Below are 22993 nucleotides of genomic sequence, written 5' to 3'. Positions count from 1 at the left end.
CAGCTCCCCGAAGCCTCCGCCCAGCCTCCCCCACACACCCGCCCCACCTGAGTGTCCCGTCCGTGTCCCTGCACTGGGATGGTCACTCAGACTTTTGCCCTCTCCTCCCCATTCCTCCCGGCTGGAGGCCATGTGAAGACTGTTCCCGCACGCAGGTCCCCCCACTCTGGACCAGACGCGGTGACTTTTACCAACTGGTGGCTCTTCACTGTTCTAACTCCATCTTCGAGGGGCCTGCTGGTGGTTTGGCGCCAACACCCTGAGGTGCTCAGGACCTCCTTCCAGCTCTCCACTCAGGGGTCACTTCTGCTGGTGTTCAGCGGTCCATCCGACAGGCCATAGACAAGGCAAGTGCCCAACCCATCTCTCAGCCCGCAACTGTGTCTTACGGAAAATGCCAACCCTTGCCCTAAAGATATTCCAGAGGAAGCCGAGGGGAAATGGATTAGGAAGCATTGCTCCCAGGGGCCAAAGACCCAGACAGCTTCTCCCTCCCCCGGGGGGCCAGGGGGTCTCTGCGGCAAGCCAGGAGGGAATATCTTCCTCCACAGCAAACAGGGCTGTGAGTCCCTCTCTTGCAGAGATTCAAAGCACCTTAGACTCACTAGGTAAAACAAATGACACCCTGGGGTCACGGGCCCCTGGGAGCACCCCCTCCCACCCACAGGCTGTGGCGGTCAACAAGGTCCCCTAGCCAAACCCAGCCCTCTCCACACAGTCCCCTGGGCAGCAGACACATGCCAGTTCTTTCCTGAACCTGGATCATGTGATCCTGAAGGCCATCCCGAACAAGTCCTTTCTCTGTGGCCATCAATTCCTCCCTCTCCTCCAGGTTCCCCGGGGCCAACCTTGCCAGAATGGAGGGGCACGACACTCCACATTCCTCACACCTCCACCTGAAAGCCCTTCCGAAATGCCACGTTCCTGGGGAGAGGTGGGAGACGGGATGGGGGATGGGGAGATGTGAGGGGCGTGATGTGAGGGACGGGGAGGGGCTGCAACAAGGAGGACTCCATGGAGAAGGCGAGACCAGGAGGAGCTTTGAGATCAGAATTAAAATCTTTAATACAAAATGCTTTTTTAAGATATATCTGTATTTCTTTGTTGTTGTTTAAAAATAAATATGTACTACAGAATATCTCGAAAACTGCACTAGAGACAAAGATGTGATGTTAATATCTTTTCCCCCCACAATTATTACGGATAAACAGTAGCACCAATAAATAAGTGATAACAAATATTAAAATTAAAAAAGGAGAGAGATTTAGTATGTAGAGTTCTCTATTTTTCTGGTTTGTTTTTACATATAAAAAACAGAATAGCAATGTCTATTTTATCAGAATCACATATATACATAAACATATATATATATATATATATATACAAACACAAGTTGCCAAATATATATATAGTATGTAGATGTATATTGAAACCTTATTTCAAAGGAATGTGTGGCGGGGAGCTGGGGCAAAGGTCAGGACAGAACTGAGTGTTAGCAAATTAAATATCTGTTCAGGACAAGCTAGTGACTGTCACCGGTCAGAGAGAGACTGAAACATAAATCTCATACACAAAGACCAGTAAGAAGAAGAGAGCGCAAGAAAGAGCAAGAGAGAGAGATACATCTCATAAATAGTTGAAATTAAATATTAACCAAGAATACTGAAAAAAACCCTACTCTTTAATTAAATTAACTGTTTTAATTTCTAATTAAAAAGGGATATTAAATAAGTACCGTATATAAAACACTTTCTTTCCTCTGCCTCCGTGATGGGCGCCAATCGGGTGCCTCGCCTAGGTGCCTCGGAAAGGGGTGGGGGAAGGGGATGGGGGGCGAACCACTCACACACGTCGCCAGGTCTCCTGGGGGTCAGGACTAGTGGTTTCAACGGTCTGAGGGCAGCGGCCCTTCAGGGCAGCCCCCAGGCAGGGAAGGTGGGAGAAGGCCCAACAGAGGCCCCCCCCACCCCAAACCCCAGTGTCTCTTCACTGGGACAGCAGTTTCCCGGGCCTCTGAGAAGCAGGGGGCAGATGAAGGCTTCCCACGTTCCCGAGTCTTCCAGGCACGGCCCCTGGCGGGGCAGGACGCTTGTGCGGCCTGCGGAGGGTCCCCAGGAGCAGCAAAGCCCTGAGGCCCCCCCAAACTCCCGGTCAGGGCCAGACTCCTCGTCCCGCACCACTCGTCTTCCTGTCCATTGACTCAGGGTTCAAGGCGCCGGGCTAGGTCTGGGTTTGTCAAGTGTTTCCGCAGCGGGACAGGTTTGCCCCCAGGCCGCGGCCATGCACGCTCCTGGGCGGGGTCGGGGACCCAGGCCTCCAGAGGGCCTCCTCCCGGCCTCTCCCCCGTCTCGGGGGTCTGCGTGGGGACAGTCTCCGCCCCACGCAAGTCCACAGCAGTCAAATACATCCAGTGAAGACACCAATAATGTTACAATGTTAATTTAAAAAAAAAGAATATATATATTTTATATATATATAAAATATATATATATTTATTTATATATATATAATATATATATATGTAGGTATGTGGGTGGGTGTGTCTACAGGAATCCCAGAAATAAAACTTTCTAATCTTCCGGGCTCGGTGATTTAGCAGCAAGAAAAATAAAATGGCAAAATCCACTTCCGAGAGAAACTGTGCTGGGTCACCCGCCCGGGAACGCTTCTGTGGGAGCCGCACCCTCAGGCCCCAGCGTGCTCGGAGCAGCCTCTCTGTCCTTCATTTCCGAGTCTGCATTTTGGGTTGTTCTGGCGATGGTGACGGTGGGGTGGTGGGTGGTGGTGGCGGTGTGGTCTACATCAGGCTTTTTCTGAGTCCGTCTTTCCTGGTGAGAGGTCTGGTTCCCGCAGGCCCGGGGGGAGGCTCCTTCATCCAGCCCGGCTCACCGCCTCGGCTTGTCACATCTGCGGGCAACGAGACACAGGCCGGGGTCAGGCGGCACCGGGAGGGGCAGGGGCGGGCACAGGTGAGGGGGACGGGCAGGAGAAGTCGGGCCCCGGCACGAGGGGAGAAGAGACCAGCCCGGCCCATGGGGGAGAGGGGGAACCCCCAGCCTGAGCCATAACCGTGGTGGCCGGCTTGTACAATCCAGATCGGACACGACAAACACGTGGGACAGTTGACAAAGCAACAGGCGAACACGGACGAGAGACCAGCCCTGCTAGACACAGAAGCACCGAGGGGTGATGGGTTGACCTGGGAATGGGGCGGGGGTTCGTCGCACAGATCTGCACTGTGGGGTGGACGCCAGGAGGCCCTGGCCCGCACCCGGGGCTTTAAGGGGCGGGGTGGGAGTTGCCAGACAGGCCCTCAGGGTGGTGGGGGCTGCCTAGGAAAGTGGGACCCTCAACCACACGGGTGGGGACACAGCTCATAGCAGCCGCCCTAGGGGCCACACTGCCACTCTGACAGGCCCGGCGCGAGGGCCCAAGGGCCTGACTGGCTCCTCCCCTCCTTCCCGCAGACCCGGCCACACTGGGCTCAAAGTCTGGGGTCCCGCAGGTGGAGTTCACTTTAGCCATTCCCCTCCGGGACCATCCGTGGGATCCTTAGCACAAAACTCCTAAAATGGCAAGACCCTCATCTTCCCGAGGTGCCCAGGAGAGGCAGGCCGCCTCTTCCAGGAGCCGGGTGAAGGCCCCAGGCTGATCAGGACAGACAGAACCCCCGGCCTGGTCCCAGGCAGGTCCTGAGCACCCACACACCTCTGAACACGGGCAGAGGGGCAGGGGGCGGGGAGCACCACTCCCAGGATCTGTGAGTGGACCAGTAGGGGTCCAGTCACCCTGCCCAGAATTTCTCTCTGAAAGCCCCCTCCTCGCCAGGGCCATACCCCGACCAGCCACCGAGAGCCTATTCACCCCAGGACTCAGTCCCGTGTCCATTTCCTTGGTGCCCACTGTGGATGAGGGTGAGGTGGGGCCCACACAGGCCTGGCTGCAGGAAGCCTTTGATCTAGGAAAGTTGGCCTGGCCTTTCCCCCACCCATTCAGGTGGGATATGGAAAGAGGGGGGCTGTCGGCCTGACCTATGGAGGATTCAAGAGAGTCAGTGTCCCCAGATACCCAATCCCCTCATGTAGGAAGAAAGGCTCCCCCGAGCCCCACGACCGACAGTCAGAGCCGGAGCCCAGTGTTGAGACTGACAGGGGCTCACTCCCTGCTGAGACACAGCGGCAGACTTGGGGAGGCGCCCAGAGCAGGAAGGACCCTCGCACGAGCAGCAACAAAAGAGCGACACATCAGGACCAACAGCCACGGCGCAGGACAGAACATTCCGCTTGTGTTTGCACCGCCGGCCGGCAGGCAGACAGACAAGCAGGGCCCCTGCACAGGGCACCAGGCAGGCAGCTCGCAGCCGGGCAAGCAGCTGGCCCTGGCAGAGGCTCTGCGGGAAGCCCCTCTCTGTCTCGCTCGCCCTCTGGGAACCAACCTGCAAGTACGTTCGTTTAACTCAAGCTGCCTCGCCTTGCAACGCGAGTCTGTGTTTTTGCAGGAACATTTACACGTCTGCGGATCTTGTACAAACAAATGCTTTCTCCGCTCTGAGCAAGGCCCACAGGGACTGCAAAAAGGCAAAAGGAAAGACATCTAAGCTAGAGCGTCAGCAGAGAGAGAAAGAGAGAACGAAAGAAAAAAAAAAACATGCAACAACCCCCCCCCTACGGTCTTTGCAGCTTCGCCCCGGACCTGGCCCACCGGCCCCCGCCTCCTTCCACGCCCTGGAAGGACACAAGTGCTACAGCGGAAGGGCAGAGAGAGCGGCGGGCGGAAAGAGGCAGCGCGGGCAGGCAGCCTGGCCGCTGGGCGAGCGGGCTCAGGCGGGCGGCGGAGAGTGCAGGTGGGGGCCGCTCCGGGCAGGCTGCCCCCAGACACAGTGTGGGGGGCTCCGACGGCTCCCACCCCCAAAAGAGCACGGGGGCTCACGCCCCATGGGCATAGCAACGGGGGCCCAGGGCCACCTCTGCACCAGGGCTCCCACCCTAGAGGGGAGCTAAGGGGGGCTGGGGCAGTAGGACCCCAGGCCAGGCCCTGGGTGGCAACAGTCCTGGCAGTGCCCACGGCGGCCTCAGCACCCCCAGCAGAGGTTTCCCTGGAGGGGCGCTGGGCCTGAGCTCCGTTGCAATGGCCCCACGTCCCCCTCCTGGTACCTGTCCCATCTCCCCTTCAATCAACCACGAGCTACTTCACGGCGTCCGCGCCCCTTCCTCGAGTGGCGCCTGCCCGCCCCCTCCCACAACCCCCAGTGTGGAAGCCAAGAGCAGCGGGAACCAGCTGGGTGAGGAGGCTCCCGGGCGACATGGGCCCCCACCGGTGAGTGCCCAGTGGGTGAGAGAAGGCGGTGCCCAGCCAAGCCAGAGGCCCCTCCCTGTACCATCCAGGCCCGCTCTGCGCCCTCCCGGGCCCGCCCAGCCCCGGGCTGGCACGTCGGGCCCCTCCCGTCTCCCCAGCGGTGCCATTAGTGGAGTGAGAGTGAGAGGGACCCTGAGGCCGAGGAGAGGCCAGGCAGGACCAAGGGGGTGACGGGGTTACAGGGTCCTGCAGACGGGAGTCTGCCTGGGGCCAGACAGCGGCGGGCACCACGTACACGCTCCAGGATTTATACCGGGATTTCTTGCGCTTTCTTTTTTGCCCCTTTCCCTTTCCTCGAACTGATTTTCTGGAAAAAAAAAAAAAAAAAGACAGACAGAGAGAGAGAGCGAGAGGACAGGTGGAGCGGCGAAGTGGGCACAGTACGGGCTGGGGGACAGCCGGGTGGTGAGGCACTGTGGGCATTTCAGCGGTGTGGGTCTCATTCTGTCAGTGCCCCCCACAAGGCTGCAGGTGGGGAGGGGGGCCAGGCGTGGGGCACAGGGCATCTCCACCTCACAGCGCCAGGACCCTGGCAGGTGGCAAAGTCCCTCAGGCAGCCTCTGTGCCCAGCCCTGAAGGCTGAGGACTGGGGGGCGGGTCAGAGCCTGACTCCCGGGGGCAGCTGGTTTCAGGGGGCTTCTGGTAGGGCCAAGCCTGAGACTGAGGGATTCTCCAGGAGCCCAGCCTGGGCGCACGCTGGAGGGGCTGAGGAACAGCAGCGGCATGGGGAGGGGGCCCAGAACCACGGCAGCACGGGAGAGCACCAGGAAGCTGGCCAGGGCCTGGGCTATGAGGGGTCCTGGGCTGTGAGGGGTCCTGGGCCAGGCTGTGAGGGGAGCTGGGTGTTTTCAGAGCCCCAGACAGGCAGAGGCTGCGCTGAAAGTGAATGAGGCTGGAGAGGCGCCTCCTCAGGCCAGGGTTCTCTCCCAGCCTTTCACAGCCGCTACACCATCTACCCCAGCATCTTCCGAGCCCAGGCAAGCCCCCCCAGCTTCCTCTGGGTAAAGAGATGTCTGGAGAATGGGGGGTGGGGGCAGGCTGAGGCCTGTCCCTCTCAAGGGAACCAGGGCTCTTCCATTTTCCAGGCCCCTCATGGAGTCTGCCACAAGGGAAGAAGCAAGCAGGAAGGGGTGAGGAGTGGGACAAGCCTGTCCTCAGGAGAAAGCAGTGGAGGGAGGAAGCCTACACACAGACACACACACTACATGTGTGTACTCACACACAAATACACACACGTGCATATTCACACATGAACATACACATGCACATGTGTTTACACATGCACACATGCACACACTCACATGTGATACTCACACTAACACACACTCACATACACATGCTCACATGCATGTGTAGTCAAACACCAATGTGTGCACTCACACACACAAACATGTTCACACACATATTCATACACTAACATGTGCATTCACACACGCACATATGTGTATTCACACTTACACATGGGCTCACACCCGCACATACATGCTCAGACACATATATTCATACACTAACACATGCACTCATACATGCACACACGAATGTGTAGTCACACGAATACATGTGCTCACACACATGTTTACACGTGTATTCATACACTAATACATACACTCACGCACGCGCACACACACTCTCGGCTCTCCGCTCATGCCCTGACAGCCGTGCACTCCTGTAAGTCGAGGACCCAGGAAAGAAGGAGCTGGGGCTCAAGGTTGAGGCTTCAGTGTCCCCAGAGGAGGGGGAGGGGAGACAGCCAGGGGGAGGGGAGGAGGGAAGGGCACAGGTGCTCTCTCTCAGTCTCTGCTTCCCTGCAAGCTGGCCCTCCATCCCTGTCCACTGCTCACCCTGCCTGATCGGCCCTGTGAGTCCAGCCTGGTCCCAACCCTGCATGCTGAGCCACCGGAAGCCTCCACAAATGCCCGGCGTTCAGAGAGATGAGTGTCTCCGACCAGCCTGGCTGTTCAAGGCAAAGGTGGCACCCCACCTGCACCCCATGACAGCCCCAAGGCGCCTCCTCTGGCCTGTGGCACTGGCCTGTGGTCACCCGCCCCCTCTCCTGCTATGGGTTATGGGGGCTGGCGCAAGCCAGGGAGCCCCTGCAGATACACTGGGCCGTAAGCCCTGGCCTAGAATGGCTGGAGTCCTGGAAGGCACCAAGAGAGAGCTCGGCTCCGGGATGCATTGCGCCTTCCTCTTTCTAGAGCCTTCTAGAATCCTGGAGAACATTGCCACCACAAGTCCCTAGGGCCCACTTCCCTAACCCAGTGAAGCCTCCAGACCCCCTGAGAGAGGAAGCCAAGAGCCCCAAACCAAGACAAGTGACCAAGGAGCAGGAGAAGAGCCAGGTGGTGGTCACTTACTTTTCTTGCCTTGCTCGATCTTTCTTTGGTCTGCAGAGGGAGGGGGGAGAGAACACAGCAGACAGAGGTTCAGACTGAGGTGACAAATAGGTCAACAATAATAACAATCAGTAGGACTTCTGCTTCCTGTCTCTGCAGAGAACCACACCCGTGATCCTTAACACAAGGCCGTGACGGCCACTCTCTGCATGATTTCAAAGAAGTGGAAACAGAGGTACACCGCAGTCAAATCTAAACGCCCAAGGGTTCAGCACTGGCGGGTGGCAAAATGTGCCAGGATGAGAGGCGCGTCCCCCCCGTCCCGAAGCAGGGAAATGCCAGCTCACCTGCATTCACATTTGCTGTGCTGGAGGAAGCTCATCTCTCCTATGTGCTGGCTTTGGTGAGGTTTGATCCTCATGATCTAGAAGGCAAAGAAGCAGACGACAGCCGTTAGTGACCCAGCCAGCCAAACCCAGAAGGGACACCCCTGCGTCTCAGCCCCAAAGCACTGGGGTCCTACAGAGCAGGGATGCACGAGGGAGGTAGGGGAGACCGGGGGCTCTCGGCAGACAGAGCCTCAGGCCCACCCCAGCTCCCCCAGTCCCACTGACCTCTGGGAGCCCCTGCTCCCCTGGAGGGCAGACAGGGCTATGAAGGGTTGGCCAGGCTGGGAATTCGGGTCCTGGATTATTGCCGCCCCTCGTCCCTCCCCCCTTCCTCCCCTCTAGGCCTCACCCTAACCCCAGTGGCGGGGAGGGGGCTCGGAGCTCCCTCCCACCTGCCCGGGTCGTGCCTGCCTCCACCGCGGGCAGCACCCACATGCTAGCTTGGAATCCCTCTGCCACCCAGGCTTCCCGGAGAGGGGACTCAGAGAAGGGACGGTCCCCCAGGAAACGAAAAAGGGGAGCTCCTGTCCAGGACGTCCACCCTCGGGGCCTGGGCAACACAGGAGGGAACGGGTAGGACACACAGGCCCTAGCTCCCCCCAGAGTGCAGGTCACTGGCGGGCGCAGGGGGCAGGAGGGGCCCGGCAAGGCCCAGCAGTTTCTCCTCCGAGAGAGCGCAGCCCAGGTGAGCGCCAGGGAGCCCCTAGGCCCCAGCCCCGCTCCCCTCCCCGCCCCCGGCCCTGGCCCTGGCCCGGCCGGGGCGCACCTGCATGGTGATGTTGGACTCCTCGGTGGGCACGCACTCCAAGCCCTCGTCATTGCAGCAGCCACCACAGCGCATGAGCGGCACGCACGACGGCTTGAAGATGTACTCGATCTCGTCGGGGTACTCCTGGAAGATGTCCACCAGCGTCTCCAGGGGCCGGCAGTAGCTGCGCTGGTACACCTCCATGAACTTCACCACTGTGGGGGGGGGGGCGACCGGTGAGCCCGCAGGGGGGTCTCGGACAGAGCGGAAAGGCCTTCCCCAGTGGAGCCCCCGGCCGCTCCCTCCCAGGAGGGCCAGTCTCGGCACCATAATGGCTGCTTCCCCCGCCTGACTCCAGGCCAGCGTGAGTGAGCCCCTGTCTGCGAGGGAAGCTCCAGCTCCCGTGTAAGAAGGCACCGCCAGCCTTATTTCAGCTGCCCGGTGACACCGGCCGTTGTCCCCACAGCCGCTGCCCTGACAGCAGCCCCACGTGTCCCCAGACCCCCCATTGCACAAGCAGGTATGACGACTCCCCTCCCGTGCTCCTCGGAGGTTCTGTTAGGATTCCCCGATTTGACCGATGGGGGGCCTGGAGACTCAGCGAGGCCGACTAACTTGCCCCCTGCCCCCAGCCATAGCGTCCACCCCACTGCCCAGCCACACCGAGTGAGCGGAAGAGCGGAGATCAGTTCTGCCAGCCATCAGGGTCAGAAGAGGCAAGGGGCTCGCCAGAGCACACCCGCCACAGCACCCCCTCCACACCCCCCGCCTGCCCGCAATCAGCAGGTAGCAGTGAGTGGGCACCGGGGCAGGGTTGGCCCTGCCAGCGCCCAGAGCCCTGCCCAGGCCAGGAAACCGCCTGCATCACGGAAAACAAGGCAGCTGGCCCATAGCATTTCCCCGAAGCCAAGCCGGAGGGAGTCCAGGGGAAGACAGGCTGGCCGCGGGGCCTGGGGCACTGGAGCATGAAGGGGTAATTCTGGGCCACAGGGGCGGGGCCCTTGGGAAGGAATAAACTCTGGACTCCAGAGTGACCCCGCAGCCACTCCCCCCGTCCCCTCCACCCCAGCAGGTCTGTCCCTGCATGGAGAAGAGGCTGGGCCTGGGGTTCTGGCCGGGCTTGGTATGACCTTGGGCCAGTCCCTCCCTCTCCGGGCTGTGGGTTAAGCGTATCTCTGATGACCATGAGCGCGAGGGCCGACACTGGGGGGGCTGCCCGCTGCGTCCTGAGCTCAGCTCGGTGCGCCCTGAGCAGCCTGCAAGTGAACCTCCCTTTGCTCCCGCAGAGGTAAAAAGGCAGACAAGACTCATGTGTGCGTGCATGTACATGTGCATGTGTGTGAGTGCATGTGTATGTGTGTGCGTGCACATGTGTATATGTGTGTGCATATGTTATGTGTGTGCGTGTGTGAGCGTGTTCTTGTGCGTGTATTTGTGCGTGTGTATGCATGTGCATGGGGGCATGTGTATGTGTGTATATGTGTGTGCATGTGTGCACTTGCATGTGTGTGTGTGCGCATGTGTGTGAGAAGAGGAGAGAACTGGGGGAGAGGAATCACCGGGAAGGCCACAGGTAAAAAAACAGAAAGGTGGGTGCTGGGGTCCCCCAGGCCACGCCTCTTTTCGCCTGTGGCCTCCACGCACCCTCTTCACACATGAAATCCCCCCACGCCTTGCCCCAGTCGGGCTCCACAAGAGAAGCTCTGTCAGCGTCCCAGAGCCCGGGAGCAGAAGCCTGTGCGAGCCAGCGCACTCGGGAGAGGAGTCACCGCCCGCGCCTGACCTGACACTGTCCTGCCTGGGGACAGAGGGGCTGGGAAAAGCTCCCGGGACGCCCCAAGGCCCTGGAGGCAGCACCCTCCTGTCCTGGAGGCCACAGCTGTGAGGGGCTGGACGGACCCCCCGACCCCAGGGCTCCCGGGGTTTTCCCTATTTCCACAAAACCACCTTTTCTCCAATAAACAAAGCCCACTTGTCTTGCCCCTCCCGGGCGGCAGGGACCACCAGGAGGCTGAGGGGCTGGGCAATTAGGTCGTGGGCCAAGGGCAAGGCTCAGGGCTGGAAAAGGATGCAGAACGGGCCGGACCTTCCACCCACGGCCACGACCCCGGCCACACGGGAAGATCTGGGTGGGTCAGGGGGAGCTTCCCACCCCCAAGGGGGCGGGGGACAGAGTGTGTGCGAGGTGCCACGTGCGGCTTCCCGAGGTGGGCAGATCTGGGGCATCCCTAGAGACCTCGAGGCTCCCACAGTCCCCGGCACAGCGGAACAAAAGGCTGCGGGCTGGCTGGGCAGGGCGGGGCGGAGCGCGGCCAGCCCTCTCCCTCTGCTGGCCTGGGAGGGAAGTTCCGGCACCCTGGCCCTTCCAGCAGGAGGGCTTTCTCTGGCCTCTCCCCCAGAAATGCACGCTGGGGGGCACAGGAGGCCCGGGCCTCTGCATGCTGGCTCTCTGGGCAACCAAGGCCACACCCCCCCACACACCCAAGGTGGGACAGGGCTGTGTTGAGAGTGACCTGGGAGCTCCCTTCTCCCCTGGGACCCCGGGTGCGGGGGCAGGAAGGGACAGGGTTGGGACCGCTGCCCATCCCCCTCCCTGTTCCCCTTAGACCTCTGGGATCCTGGTGGCTGCCTGGAGCCTGGCTCACTGGCAAGAGTGAAAGAAAAAGGGTTCCAAGTGCTATTTCTAGCAGGGGCACCTCCAGCACAGGGCGGCCTCACGGTGCTCCCCTCTTTCTCTCTGGAGCCCTGGATCCCCGCTCCAGCCCCTCCCCACAGAGAAGGAACTGGGCCTCCCCACCCCAACCCTGAGGGGCTCCAGGGAGCCCATCCCAGAACCCGAAGGAGCACTCACCTTCGTGGGGTTTCTGCTCTCCCTCCTCTGTCATGGGCGCAGCCTGGGACCACTAAGGACAAAACAAAGAGCGAGGCGTGGGCTGGGGCCGGCCACCCACCTGCTCTCCTCCTGCAGGCACCCACTCGCTCCCCAAACCACCCCCCGCCCCCCACAATGGCTCCGAATCCTGAAGCCAAGGAAGATAAAGACGGCAGGCATGGGGTGGTGGGGGGCGGGGGGGGACCGCTCTGCCCAGGCCCCAGCAGGGCCCCCGCCTCTCACTGCAAAAAGCTTCCCCCTGCCCAGCGTGCCAGCGCCGGGCCCGGTCCAGGCCGAGGGAAGTATTAAGGTCAAACAGGAGGACAGATTTGGACAGGGGCAGGAAGGAAGGACTGGGGGCGAGAAAAACAGCATGGTGACCTTCTGCTGACATGACAAATACCAGGTGGGCCAGTGCTGGCGTGCAGGGGTGCCGGGGACCCAAGGGCACCCACGACCCGCCCCCCCCTCCCAGCCGTACTCCCCCATTCGGCAAACCCACAGGTTGTCCAGAAGGTGAGACCCTGAGTGTCCACGCTGGGGAGGGGGGCGGAGGGGGAACCCCATTTCTCCCCCAGCCCAAACCTCCCCAGCACCTGAACATTCCTGCCAAAGTCAATCTCGCACTCCCAGACGGAGGGGAACCCTGTCCCTCTCACCTGGGCGCCTTCCTCAAAGGCAACTCCTGAGCCTTCACACTGCCCAGCCCCTAGGGGGCCCTCCACACCAGGGCCAAGGAGGGGGGGGCCTCCTGGGCCTCCCCACCCCCACCCCTTCATTCCTCCCCAGGAGCAGTGAAGGTCATCAAGCCCTGCCATGTGGACCTGATGGGAGGGGGGGCAGCCCTCCCGGTGCCTCTAGTTCCCCTCAGACCAGCCCCACTGCACCCCTCCTCACCCCCCCAAGACCCAGAGCAGCACGGCTGTACTGTAGTTCCCCCCCCCATGCAAGACAAACCTCAAGGTCTGTCTGTCTTTCCCCTTCTCACACTGGGCAGCCAGTGGACCCCAGACCCCAGCCCCCGACAGTGCACCCAGGGCCAAGGTCAGATAACAGTTTCCAAGCTCCCAGCAGGGCACCCTTCCACTGCAGCTCCCTGGGGACCCCCTCCAGAGCCCCCTGGATTCCCCAGGGCCCACTCCCTGTCTGTACCCTCCACTCCTCTGGACCTCCAGGTGGAAAAGGGGCAGAAACTTTATGCTCCTTCCGAGGCCAGGGGGTACCAGAAGGGGCAGCGCCAGAGAGGAGGGGCCAGGTGCCCTTCTCTGGGGGCCTCTGAAGGTCACACACTGGCCAGGCCCGCTGCTCCTCCTCCTGCCCCCCCCCCAACTTGGCGGCCTAACGCCAAGGCCTTTGTGCCAGGGTCTGAGGAACTGGGGTGGCAGCAGGGACCCTGGCCCGTGTCCTCCTGCCTCTCTCTAAGGGGGCTGCGAGCTGCAGGGAGGTGTTGCAGGGCAGACGGGAAAGGACCCCAAGACGGCTGAGGGGAGAGAGTTGGGTGGGCAAGTCTGGAGTTCCCAAAGGCCACCTGGTCCTGCTGCTGGGCTGGCCAGGGCGCCTGGAGCCGGGCAGTGCGAGCCCGCTGCGGGAGGGCTGTCCCAGCTGCCGGCTCACTGTCTAGTTCAACCCTCCCTAAAAAAGTGTCGGGGGGGGGGGGGAGGGGGGGGGGAATGACACTCCTTTCACCCTCCCTCGTCCACCCCCAGAAACGCTCCAGCGCAGCGCGGCCCTCGGAAGTAGGGGGGAGGGGAGGAACAGCGACTGTCACCCAGTCGGGACTTCAGGGAGAGTCTCCACCAAGCCCCCGGCTGGGCCCCAGCACCCAGACCTCTGACACTGCTGTCCTCGCCTCCTCCCCGGACTCCGGGGTGGCTAGAGGGGGCGGGTGGCAGCCAAGGGAGTGGAACCAAAGGGTTTCGGGGGAGGGGGGTTCTCTCCACGCCGCGGTGGGTAAAAGGGGGGGCCAGGGGAAGGGGCGTCAGGAAATTCCTCCTCGCAGCACAGGAGGGGCCGAGGGTGGGGGTGCTGTCCCGGGCCTTGGGCCGGGGCTACCTCGCGAGGTCACCTTCCCGCGGCTGGCAACGGGGCGGGGGGAGGGGCGCCGCTGGCCGCCCGGGGCTCCCCGCTCCGGCCGCCGCGGCTCCGGGAACACGCGGCCGGCCAGGCCCGGGCTGATGTAATCGGCTCCGCGCCGCGCGCGCCCGGCCGGGCGGGGGAGGGCGGGCACCGAGCGGGACGCGAGCGGGGCCGGGCGGGGGGTGGCGCGGCGCAGGTGGCCGTACGGGAGGGAGGGGGGTCCCCGGCGCCATCCCCCCCGAAACTTTTCCCCAACTCGCGGCCGGGGCCCGAGAGATCGAGCAGTGACAGCGAGCCCCCTTCTCTCGCCGCGCCCTGCCCCCTCCACGCGCTCTGCCCTCCCGCAGTCCAAGGTCCGAGCACCCCCCCCCGCGCACCCCCGCGCCAGGCCCGCTGGCCTCGGGCGTCCAGTGTGTCCGGGACCGGCGGCCGGGAGCAAACTTCAGCCGCCCCGCGGCAGCGCAAGCCCAGCCCCCTCGGCCTCCTCCTCCGGCTCCCGCCCTCCGCCGCTCGGCCCAGATCGTACGTGCGGCGACTCCGGTGGGTGGGCAGCGCCCGCGTGGGCGGCGAGCCTGGACCGCGGGGCCCTCCCGCCGAGCGCCCGCCCCGGCCCGGGGCGCCGGGGCACGGAGCCCCCCACGCGCGCGCTCGCACGCACGCACGTCCCCTGCCGGGAGAGGCGCTCCGGCGGCCGCGGCCGCTTACCTTGGCATGGTGGAGGTACAGCAGCAAGGCGAGGCTCCAGTGCACCCAGGAGAGCAGAAAGTTCATGGTTTCGGAGGCCCGGCCGGGGCCGGCGCGGCCGGCGCTCCCTCTCCGGCGGGGCTGGCGGGGCGGCCCGCTCTCGGGGGCGCCCGCGCGGGCTCCTCGAGCGGCAGCAGCCGAGGCCCGGGCCGGGGCCTGGGGCGCGCGCGCGGCTGGAGCACTGTCTGCGCACACAGCCGCCTCAGCCGTCCATGAGCCTGGCGTCCGGGCGCCGAGTGGCCACCGGGGCCCCCGCTCCGCTTCCTTCTCTTCTTCCTCCTCCCCCTCCTCCGGCTGCGGCTCCTCGCGGCCCGCGCGGGCACTTCTCCCGGTTCCGCTCGGCTCGGCTGCCCCGGCGCGGACCACGGCTCCTCCGGCGCGAGAACAGCCCAGAAGTTGGACGAAAAGTTTCAGGGCGACGCTGCGAGCCCCGACCCCCTCCACCCCGCCTCCGGGCGCGGGATCCGGCTCCTGCCCGCGGCTCGCCGCCGCGTCCACCGTCGGCCGCCCTCCCGGGAGGAGGTGGGCGCTGGGGCGGGGGGCGGTGTCTGTCTGTCTGTCCGTCAGCGCGGCTGGTCCGGTGCGGGATCCCGAGGGGGAGGGCTCGCGCGGCGCTCCGGCGGTCACCCCCAAAAGCAGGTCAGTCACTTTGCCCCTGTCCCTCTCGGTGCTCGCTCGCCCGCGCGCGCTCTCTGACCCGGTCTCTCTTTCTCTCGCTCTCGCTCTCTTCCTCGACTTCTCTCCTGGAGCGCTTGCTTATCTCTTTCTTCTCTTCGCTGCTTTGCAAAATCCGAAGTTATTGGGGAGAGTTAAAAGGAGTAATCTCCCAAAACGGCCGGCCCGATTGGAGCGGGGAATTGGAGGGGAAGCAAAAATCAATTAAAACGGGAAAGAAGACCAGTTGCCTTTTTTTTTTTTTTCGGTTTGGTTGGTCTTGGGTTTTGGGTTTGTTTGTTTTTTTTTTTTCTTTGTAAATGTCTAAGCCAAAAGAGAGAGAGCACAAGAGAGAGAGAAAGAGAGAGTGAGGGTAAAAAGCCTGGATAAATGAAGATCCAATTCCAGCGCGGAGTCCCCCGGTTGGTGACCCCGCCGCTCCGTCCGCCTTGCCTCTTAGCGACTCCCGCCCGAGCGCCGCCGCCGCCGCCGCCGGCTCCTCTGGCCCCCCGCGCCGCGGCCTCCTCGCAGCCCGGCTGCCCCAAGCCTCTGCGCGGCTCCCGGCGCACCAGCCGCCTAGAAAAAAGGCCGCCCCCGCCCCCCGCGCGGCACGCCCCCGACACGCCCCGGGGGCGGGCCGTGCCAGGCCAGGCTCAGGTTCTGTCTCAGCCTTTCCAGGCTTGGCTTCCCCCTGGGGACCCCAAGCGAAGCCTGCCTGCTCCCCACCCCCCCAAGGAAGGGAAAGCGCGTCCCCGACCGGGATTCACAGGCTGCAGATTACCCATCTTCCCCGCTCCGCTCGGAGACACGCACGCCCGCGCGCTGTTGGGGGAGGGAGGCGGAAAGTGAGGTTCGGAACTCCAAAGGCTGCAAGGCTGTCCCCTCTGTGCTAGGGATACTGCAGGGCGGCGGGAGCCGGGCCGTCGGACGGGGGCATGCGGATCCCTCGGAATCCTGGGGTGACCCCTGGCCGCCCGCTCCTCTCCCCCTCTCCAATCACCCCAGCAGCACCGCACGCGCGCGCGCGCGCGTACACACACACAGACACGCACGCACACACGCGCGCACACACTCAGCCCTCCACTCGCGCTCGCGCCGACGCGGCTCGCCCAAGTTCAGTCGCTTCCCTGCGGTGGCCGAGCGCCCTCTAGTGACAGCCGGGCTCCGGCTCCCGCGCGAGAGGATGGGCTGGGGCGGAGGGTGGAGGAGGCAGGGGACCCCCCTAACACCACCGCCCCCCCACCCCACCCCCGTGTCTGACCTCGAACGGTCCCAGAGGCACGCAGCCCCAGAGTGCTGGGCACAGGGGCGCGATGGGTCGCCGTGTCTGCGGCTGGAGCGCTCATCTGACCTGCCCAGGACAGAAGACCAGGCGGCACGACAGCTGGGGTCACCTGGGTCCTTGGGGGGGCGCGTCCAGGCCGCTCTGGGGAGGAGGGCTTGGCAGCGCTGTGAGGCTGTGTGGTTGAGCAGTTAGTCAGAGGCCCGAAGGGTAGAGGACCTGTGAGAACCCACGTATGCTCGGGAGCCTGGCAGAGGCTGCGGGTGAGGCAGCTGGGCAGACAGAGGCCGGCCCTTGTTCTGGCTCCCCACACCCCCCGCCAGATGTTGCCAGGGAGCCGAAGCCAGGGGGGCGCGAGGGGGTGGACGGAGGCCAGGGCCTGAGTGATGATTCAAACCGGCTCAGCCACGCTCAGGAGCCTCGGGCCAGCTGCCAGCCGCTCCCCACTCATCTTCCCCTTCATCCTCAGGACTGGGGGGCTGTTCCTCAGCAGCCCCCCGCCCCCCACCTGATGTCTCCTCTCCCCTCCCCACAGCCTCTCCTCTCTTGCCCCATAGTCCCTTCTCCCCCAATGCCCCAGCTCTTTCCACAGTGCTCTCCAGATCCCTCACCCCAGCTCGGGAAAACTGGACTTTCACCCTGCATTCTGGGAACAGGGTCCCCCAGGGAACCCAGTGGGTGCCATAACCTGGGGGAAAGGTGGAGCCAGCCACCCCGTTGCCATTGCAGACCCGGCCTGGAGCTTCTCCCAACTGGCCTGAGCTGATGCCCCTGCGACCCTCCCCCAGTCCCCTACCTTGGCAAATGGTGCTGCAGCCTGGTGGGGGCACTCGGTAACTAGCCCTCAGTCCCCCAAACCTGGACTAGGCCCCTCGGGTCTGAGCCCCTGCTCCCTCCCCCGCATCTGCTCTGTGCTATCCCCACACACACCCAACTGCCTGTCCCCGGTCTCTGTACAGTCTGGGGACAGCTCTGGGTCTGCTCAGCACCCAGCACCCCTCCTACTGGGCAGCTATGCTCCCTCCTGCCCAGACTGGCCCACCTCTAGAGCCCAAGATGTGGGGGTCTGGGCAAGACCCTCGTCACATTCCGGGTGAGGCAGACTCCCCGACACCACACACACACACACATACACACACTCAGGCCCCTTCATCTCAGCCGTCCTCAGTGCCCATGGGGAAATAGCCAGTGACTGTCCCCAACTGTGTCCTCAGGGCTCTCCTCTGGAATCCACCCCCAATGGGGTGACACCAGCTACCCTCCCCCGGACACTTCTGGGCACCGCCAGTGCCCACTGATGGTGCAGCCGACATGCCACACGCTGACTCTTGGGAAAAAGAGAACGAGAGATACACAGAAGAGGAGAGAGACACAGGAGACAGGGGCACGGTGGGGAGGACACTGGCCTCCACACAGCCCACTTGTGGTCCCTCCCCAGCACTCAGCAGGGTCCTCTGAGCCCTGCCAGGAGGGATCCCTGAGTGCAGAGCCAGGAGCAAGCCCTGAGCACCACCGGGTGACCCAAGAACCACAAAGAGAGTAGCAGAGACACACGTGCCAAATCGTCAGCCCCAAGGGCCCCCGTGGTGCCTACCTGTCCCCTCTCTTCCCACCACCTGGTCCCCATGGACAAACTCAGGGACCATCCTCTTTTAGGGTCACTGTAAAGTAGGGACTGTCCGGGTGCGCTGTCCCGTAGAGAGTCCCAAGGGACCAGCAGACGGGTGAGCCCAGCCCAAGGTCAGGCTGGGTCCGAGAGAGCACCCTTCGCCCCGCAGAAGGCCCCACCTCTGGGCCAGCAGCTGGTGACTCTGAAGCCATTCAGATGGCGCCAAGGAGGAAGGTGTCCCGGGAGGGGGCAGGGGGGCGTGGACAAGGACATGAACGGGGTGGAATAGAGCCAGTGGGTGGCGTAGAGGGGGGGGGGGTGCAGACAAAGGCAGTAGTGATGGCCCTGGGCAGGAGTTTGTACTTTGTCCTGACAACCTGTCCTGTGTAGCCCGCACAGAGACCCTCTGAGGGACAGGGAGGGGAGAGGGGAGGAGGGGAGGGGGGAAGGAGGGGCTGAGTGTAGCTGTTGCCTAAACATCTTCCCCAGTGGCTTGGCTGTGGTGGGAAAAAGGTCTTCACCCCAGATACCCCCACCCGGGCCAGGTCCCTGGCCCCATCTAACCAAACTGTGGGATTACCGGAGGTAGAAAGAATCTCTGTCCTGTCTGTCTCTCTCTCCCCCTCTCTCCCTCTCTCTCTCTCTCCCCTTCTCTCCTCTCTCTCCCTCTCTCTCTCTCTCTCTCCTCTTCTCTCTTCTCTCTCCCCCTCTCTCCTTCTCTCTCTCTCTCCCCTTCTCTCCTCTCTCTCCCTCTCCTCTTTCCCTCTCTCTCCCTCTCTCTCCTCCCCCCTTACTCTCTTTCTCTATTTCTCTCTCTCTCCCCCCTCCCCTCATCTCTCTGTCTCTGTCTCCTGGTCTGTGTGTCTCTCTGTCTCTCAATCTGTGTGTGTTTGTGTATGTTTCTATGAGAGTCTCTCAGCCTCTGTCTCTGTCTCTCTAGCTCTGTGTGTGTGTGTGTGTCTGTCTGTCTGTCTGTCTGACTGTCTGTCTGTCTCTCAGACTCTGTCTCTCTATATTTGTTTCGTGTTGTCTCTCTGTGTGTCTCAGTCTCTCTGTGTCCCCACACCCCTCCGTCACCCTGTCTCCTCTTTCTGCTGATGGGCCTTTAACAAAACAACGCAAAGCCAGGCTAGCACCACCTCTACCCCCACCCCCGGCCATCTGGGTGTGCAGCAGGCCCTGAGCACCAAGGATGGGGCAAAGTGGGGCAGGGGATACCCAGGAGACACACTTCCCTCCGGGAGCTAATCCAGAAATGGAGGTAAAGGCTGAGGGGCAACAGGAGAGGGCCAGGGTGGGGCCATCTGGGGATACACACTCCCCCCACCACCACAACCAAGTCCCTCCTGTCCCTGGCTGGATCCGGAAGTCCAGACTGTCTCCATGGCTTCTCCTAAGCAGCACCCAGAGGGGCCCTGTCCTGCGTCCTCTGCGCCTGCTGAGAGGAACTCTCCCTCCAACCTGCCCTGCCCGGGCTGATGCCAGGGCCTGGGTCATTTCTAAAGGCAAGCAGAGCCCAGCGCTGCACCGGTACGACAGGGGCACAGGGACCCCCCCCCCCCCAGACCCCAGACGCAGAGCTCTGGAACAAAAGGCACCCACTGCTATCTCAGCAGCTGTGTGGTGTCAGGGAAATTGTTCAACCTCTCTGGCCCTCTGCTCTGCAGCTATGAATGAGGGTCAACGCCAGTGTGGACACGCACAGCACCACTGTGCGAAGCTGACCCAGAAGGCAAGAAGGGAAAGAAATTCAGAGACACGAAATGCCCGAGCAGCCCAAGGGACCAGAAGGGGCATCAGCCTTTAGGGGTGCTCTACGGAGTTGGGAGGGAGGGGCATTTAGTCAACAAGCAAGCACCCACCCAGCCACAATCCTACCCGGGGCCAGGCCCTGGGGTCTCCACCACCTGGAAAGGGCTGTTTTGACTTGAAGGTCAAGTCAAAAGTAAACAGAGACATTCATTAGAAACTCTCCAGGATGCTGCATCAGAGAGGGCTTCCTGGAGGCGGTGACACTTCGGTTTTATTAGACGAGTAGGAGTTTGCCCACTGAGTGGAACGTAGAGGGAGGAGGGGAGGACGGGGGGCTGTTCTAGGGGAGTGCTGGGCTCTCCCAGGGCCTTTGTGGGTGACAGACACTTTGGTGGAGCTGGGGATCAGGTCTCCTTCGGAAAAGCCCTGAGTCCAAACCCATGGGAATAGTGCCCCTCTCTCAGGGCTGGTGTCCCTGCCCTCTGGGACAACACGTCTCTGGCAGAGAATTTAAACAAACAAGCCAGCACTGGGGAAGTCCAGCAGCTCCACTGCTATTTGCCTGGGGGGAGGGCCGAGGACACCCGCCGGTGGCCAGCCAAGGGCCACTCCACTGGGCGAGGACCCAAAGCAGGAAGGCCTTGCTCTCGGCCGTGAGCATCACCTCCAGCTTCCCGGAGGTCTCCCACCACCAGCAGCCCTGGGAAGGAAGGTCACATGGGCTGCAGGCCGTGTCCCCTCCTGCCCGCTCCTTGGAGGGGTGAAAGCAATAGCTGACACCCCCTTAGCCGTGTCCATCCCGAGATCCCTCATGCAAACTGTCACCTCTTCCACTGGCTTCAGTTTTGTTTTGTTTTTTCTTTTTGGGCTGCACCCGGCGATGCTCAGGGGTCACTCCTGGCTCTGCACTCAGGAATTACTCCTGGCGGTGCTCAGGGGACCATATGGGATGCTGGGAATCGAACTCAGGTCAGCCGCCGTAGGCAAGGCAAACACCCTCCCCGCTATGCTATCGCTCCAGGCCCCTGGCTTTAGTCTTTAAAGTAGAAGTGTCACGGAGGAAGGAGAAACATCCCCGAGAAAGCTAACGAGGGAGCAGAAGCCAAGGCGAGTTGGTCCCAGGAGGACACGTGAAGCCCGAAGTGGAGAACCGCCACGGGGAGAAAACCCAGCCAGTAGGGGTGCGGTGAGCCCAGAGCGGAAGGCCTCATGTGCGGGTAGCACGGGCCCACGGCACTGACCTGCACACCTGTGGCCACCCCATTTGACCCCAGCCACAGGGCATCCTGCCACTGCCACTGCCGAGAGTAGCCCTGAGCACAGAGCTGGGAGCCCAGGGTGTTGCCAGGCGTCTCCTCCAGTCTTGTTTTAGGAATAAAGTCCCTTGAAGAGAGAAATGTTCACCTCAGGACAGCCAGTGGGCGTGGTAAGATCCCACACAGGATCAGAGGTGGAGGTGACACGGTTCCAGTCCCTTCCTCCTGGGAGGGCACGGACAGGAGCCTCGCTCTGAAAGACCAGGCGCCCCACAGCGGCACCCATCCCTTTCCCCTGCTCCCAGCACAGGCCGGTGGGGCTCTCTCGGGTCATCTTTCCAAACTTGATCCATCCGAGCCTCAGTTTTCTCATCTGTAAAATGGGGTCAGCCCCAAGGGCAGCTGGCACAGAGGGGCTGGGCATACGGCAGGCCAGCGGCTGACCCCAGCAGCTGGTGGGAAGGGGCCACACTTGTCTCTCCTGGAGAGGGAGGGGGCGCTGGCACATCTCCCTGTGGGCCCCCACCCAGGCAGCCCCCTCTTCTTCAGAACAGAGCTGGGCACATAGATGACATCACAACAAACCAGGGCTTTGGGGAGAAGGACGGAGATGGAGAGGCCCCCAAGACCCACCCCCCACACACATGCACACATAGAGACAGAGTACACATGTGCATACACACTTGCACACACATGCAACACACAAATACACATGCACAGATGCACATACATACATACATAAAAACACACATGTACATACACACATGCATACACATACAAATACACATGCACACAAGTACACATGTATACAAACACGTTCATATGCATATACACACAAATACACATGCACACAAATTCATGCATGCAAGCACACCTGCATATGCATACACACATAAATACACATGCACATACTTACACATACACATGTGCACACACAAATACACACATACACACAAGTATACATGCATGTACACGCGCATGCAGTTGCTGAGTGTCACAGAAACATGTCTTCTTGTGGCCTTGTTCCGCCCAGGCGTGAGCAGACCCTCAGGAGCGCACTGGCTGAAGATGGGGGCAGGGGTGGCCGACCCCACCCTCAGAAAAGGTGATTCATGGGTGCCGGCCTCAGGTTTGGAGGGCCAGGGGCTGTCAGCCCTGCAGTGAGTGCTCACCCAGAGCGAGCCTGCGTGGAGAAACAGAGACACGGGCCCAAGGCCCCACACACACCTCTCGGCGAGAGGGTCCCTCCCCGCAACTCCTGGGCGTGGGCCGATGGCTGGCCCTGAGCCAGGATAAAGCAGCTAATGATCGGCCTCCCACGGCCCCTCGTTTCCCGGGGCAGCCTGGCTGTGTGGCCTCAGGGAACCCAGGTGGACTCAATCCTGTGGGGAGACACGGGGCAGCTCTGGGGAGCCGGGGGGTCCTCGAGGTGGAGCGGCTGGAGGGAGGAGAGGGAGGACTGGCCATCGCCCATGCCAGCAGCCACGGGGTGGGCAGGCGGACAGCGAGGATTGGGCTGAACCCAGACCCCTGACCCCCAGCCTGCAGTCTCCAGACTGAAGGCCAGAGGAGCTCACAGAGCACTTGTGCACACACGTACACATGCACAAACATGTGTGCACACATATGCACACACGCGCCTACATGCCTACTCGTGCACACAGGCATGGCCGTTGCTACCATGCCAGGCCCCATAGACAAGGGAGGATCTTTCCATGAGCCCAGCTGCTGCAGACACACCAAGCTGGGCTGTGGCGATGTGCCCACACGTGTGAGAGGCTGTCCCTGCGCGTGCCTCTCGAAGAGATCCGGGAGTCACACACAGTGTACCTGGAGCCAAGTCGGGGACTCGTTGCTGCAGACAAGTAGGGTTGGGGGCTGGAGGTGAGCGCCTGCGAGCTCTGCCCAGTGGGTGAGCAG

At 62.2% G+C, this 22993-nt stretch overlaps 1 protein-coding gene across 1 annotated transcript; it reads right to left on the bottom strand.

Annotated features, from left to right (window-relative positions):
- Positions 1-1040: 1040 nt before the first annotated feature.
- Positions 1041-22741, bottom strand: VEGFA (vascular endothelial growth factor A). Its single transcript, XM_055136688.1, has 8 exons — positions 22726-22741; positions 14482-15275; positions 11680-11731; positions 8847-9043; positions 8039-8115; positions 7713-7742; positions 4436-4567; positions 1041-2907 (listed from the first exon to the last, which is right to left on the bottom strand). The coding sequence occupies exons 1-8, from the start codon at positions 22739-22741 to the stop codon at positions 2886-2888; spliced, it is 1320 nt and encodes a 439-aa protein (XP_054992663.1). The 3' UTR covers positions 1041-2885.
- Positions 22742-22993: the final 252 nt, after the last annotated feature.

Source organism: Sorex araneus, chromosome 4, assembly GCF_027595985.1.
Source record: "Sorex araneus isolate mSorAra2 chromosome 4, mSorAra2.pri, whole genome shotgun sequence".
Lineage (NCBI taxonomy): Eukaryota > Metazoa > Chordata > Mammalia > Eulipotyphla > Soricidae > Sorex > Sorex araneus.
This window is presented reverse-complemented; position numbering and strand designations above follow the sequence as displayed.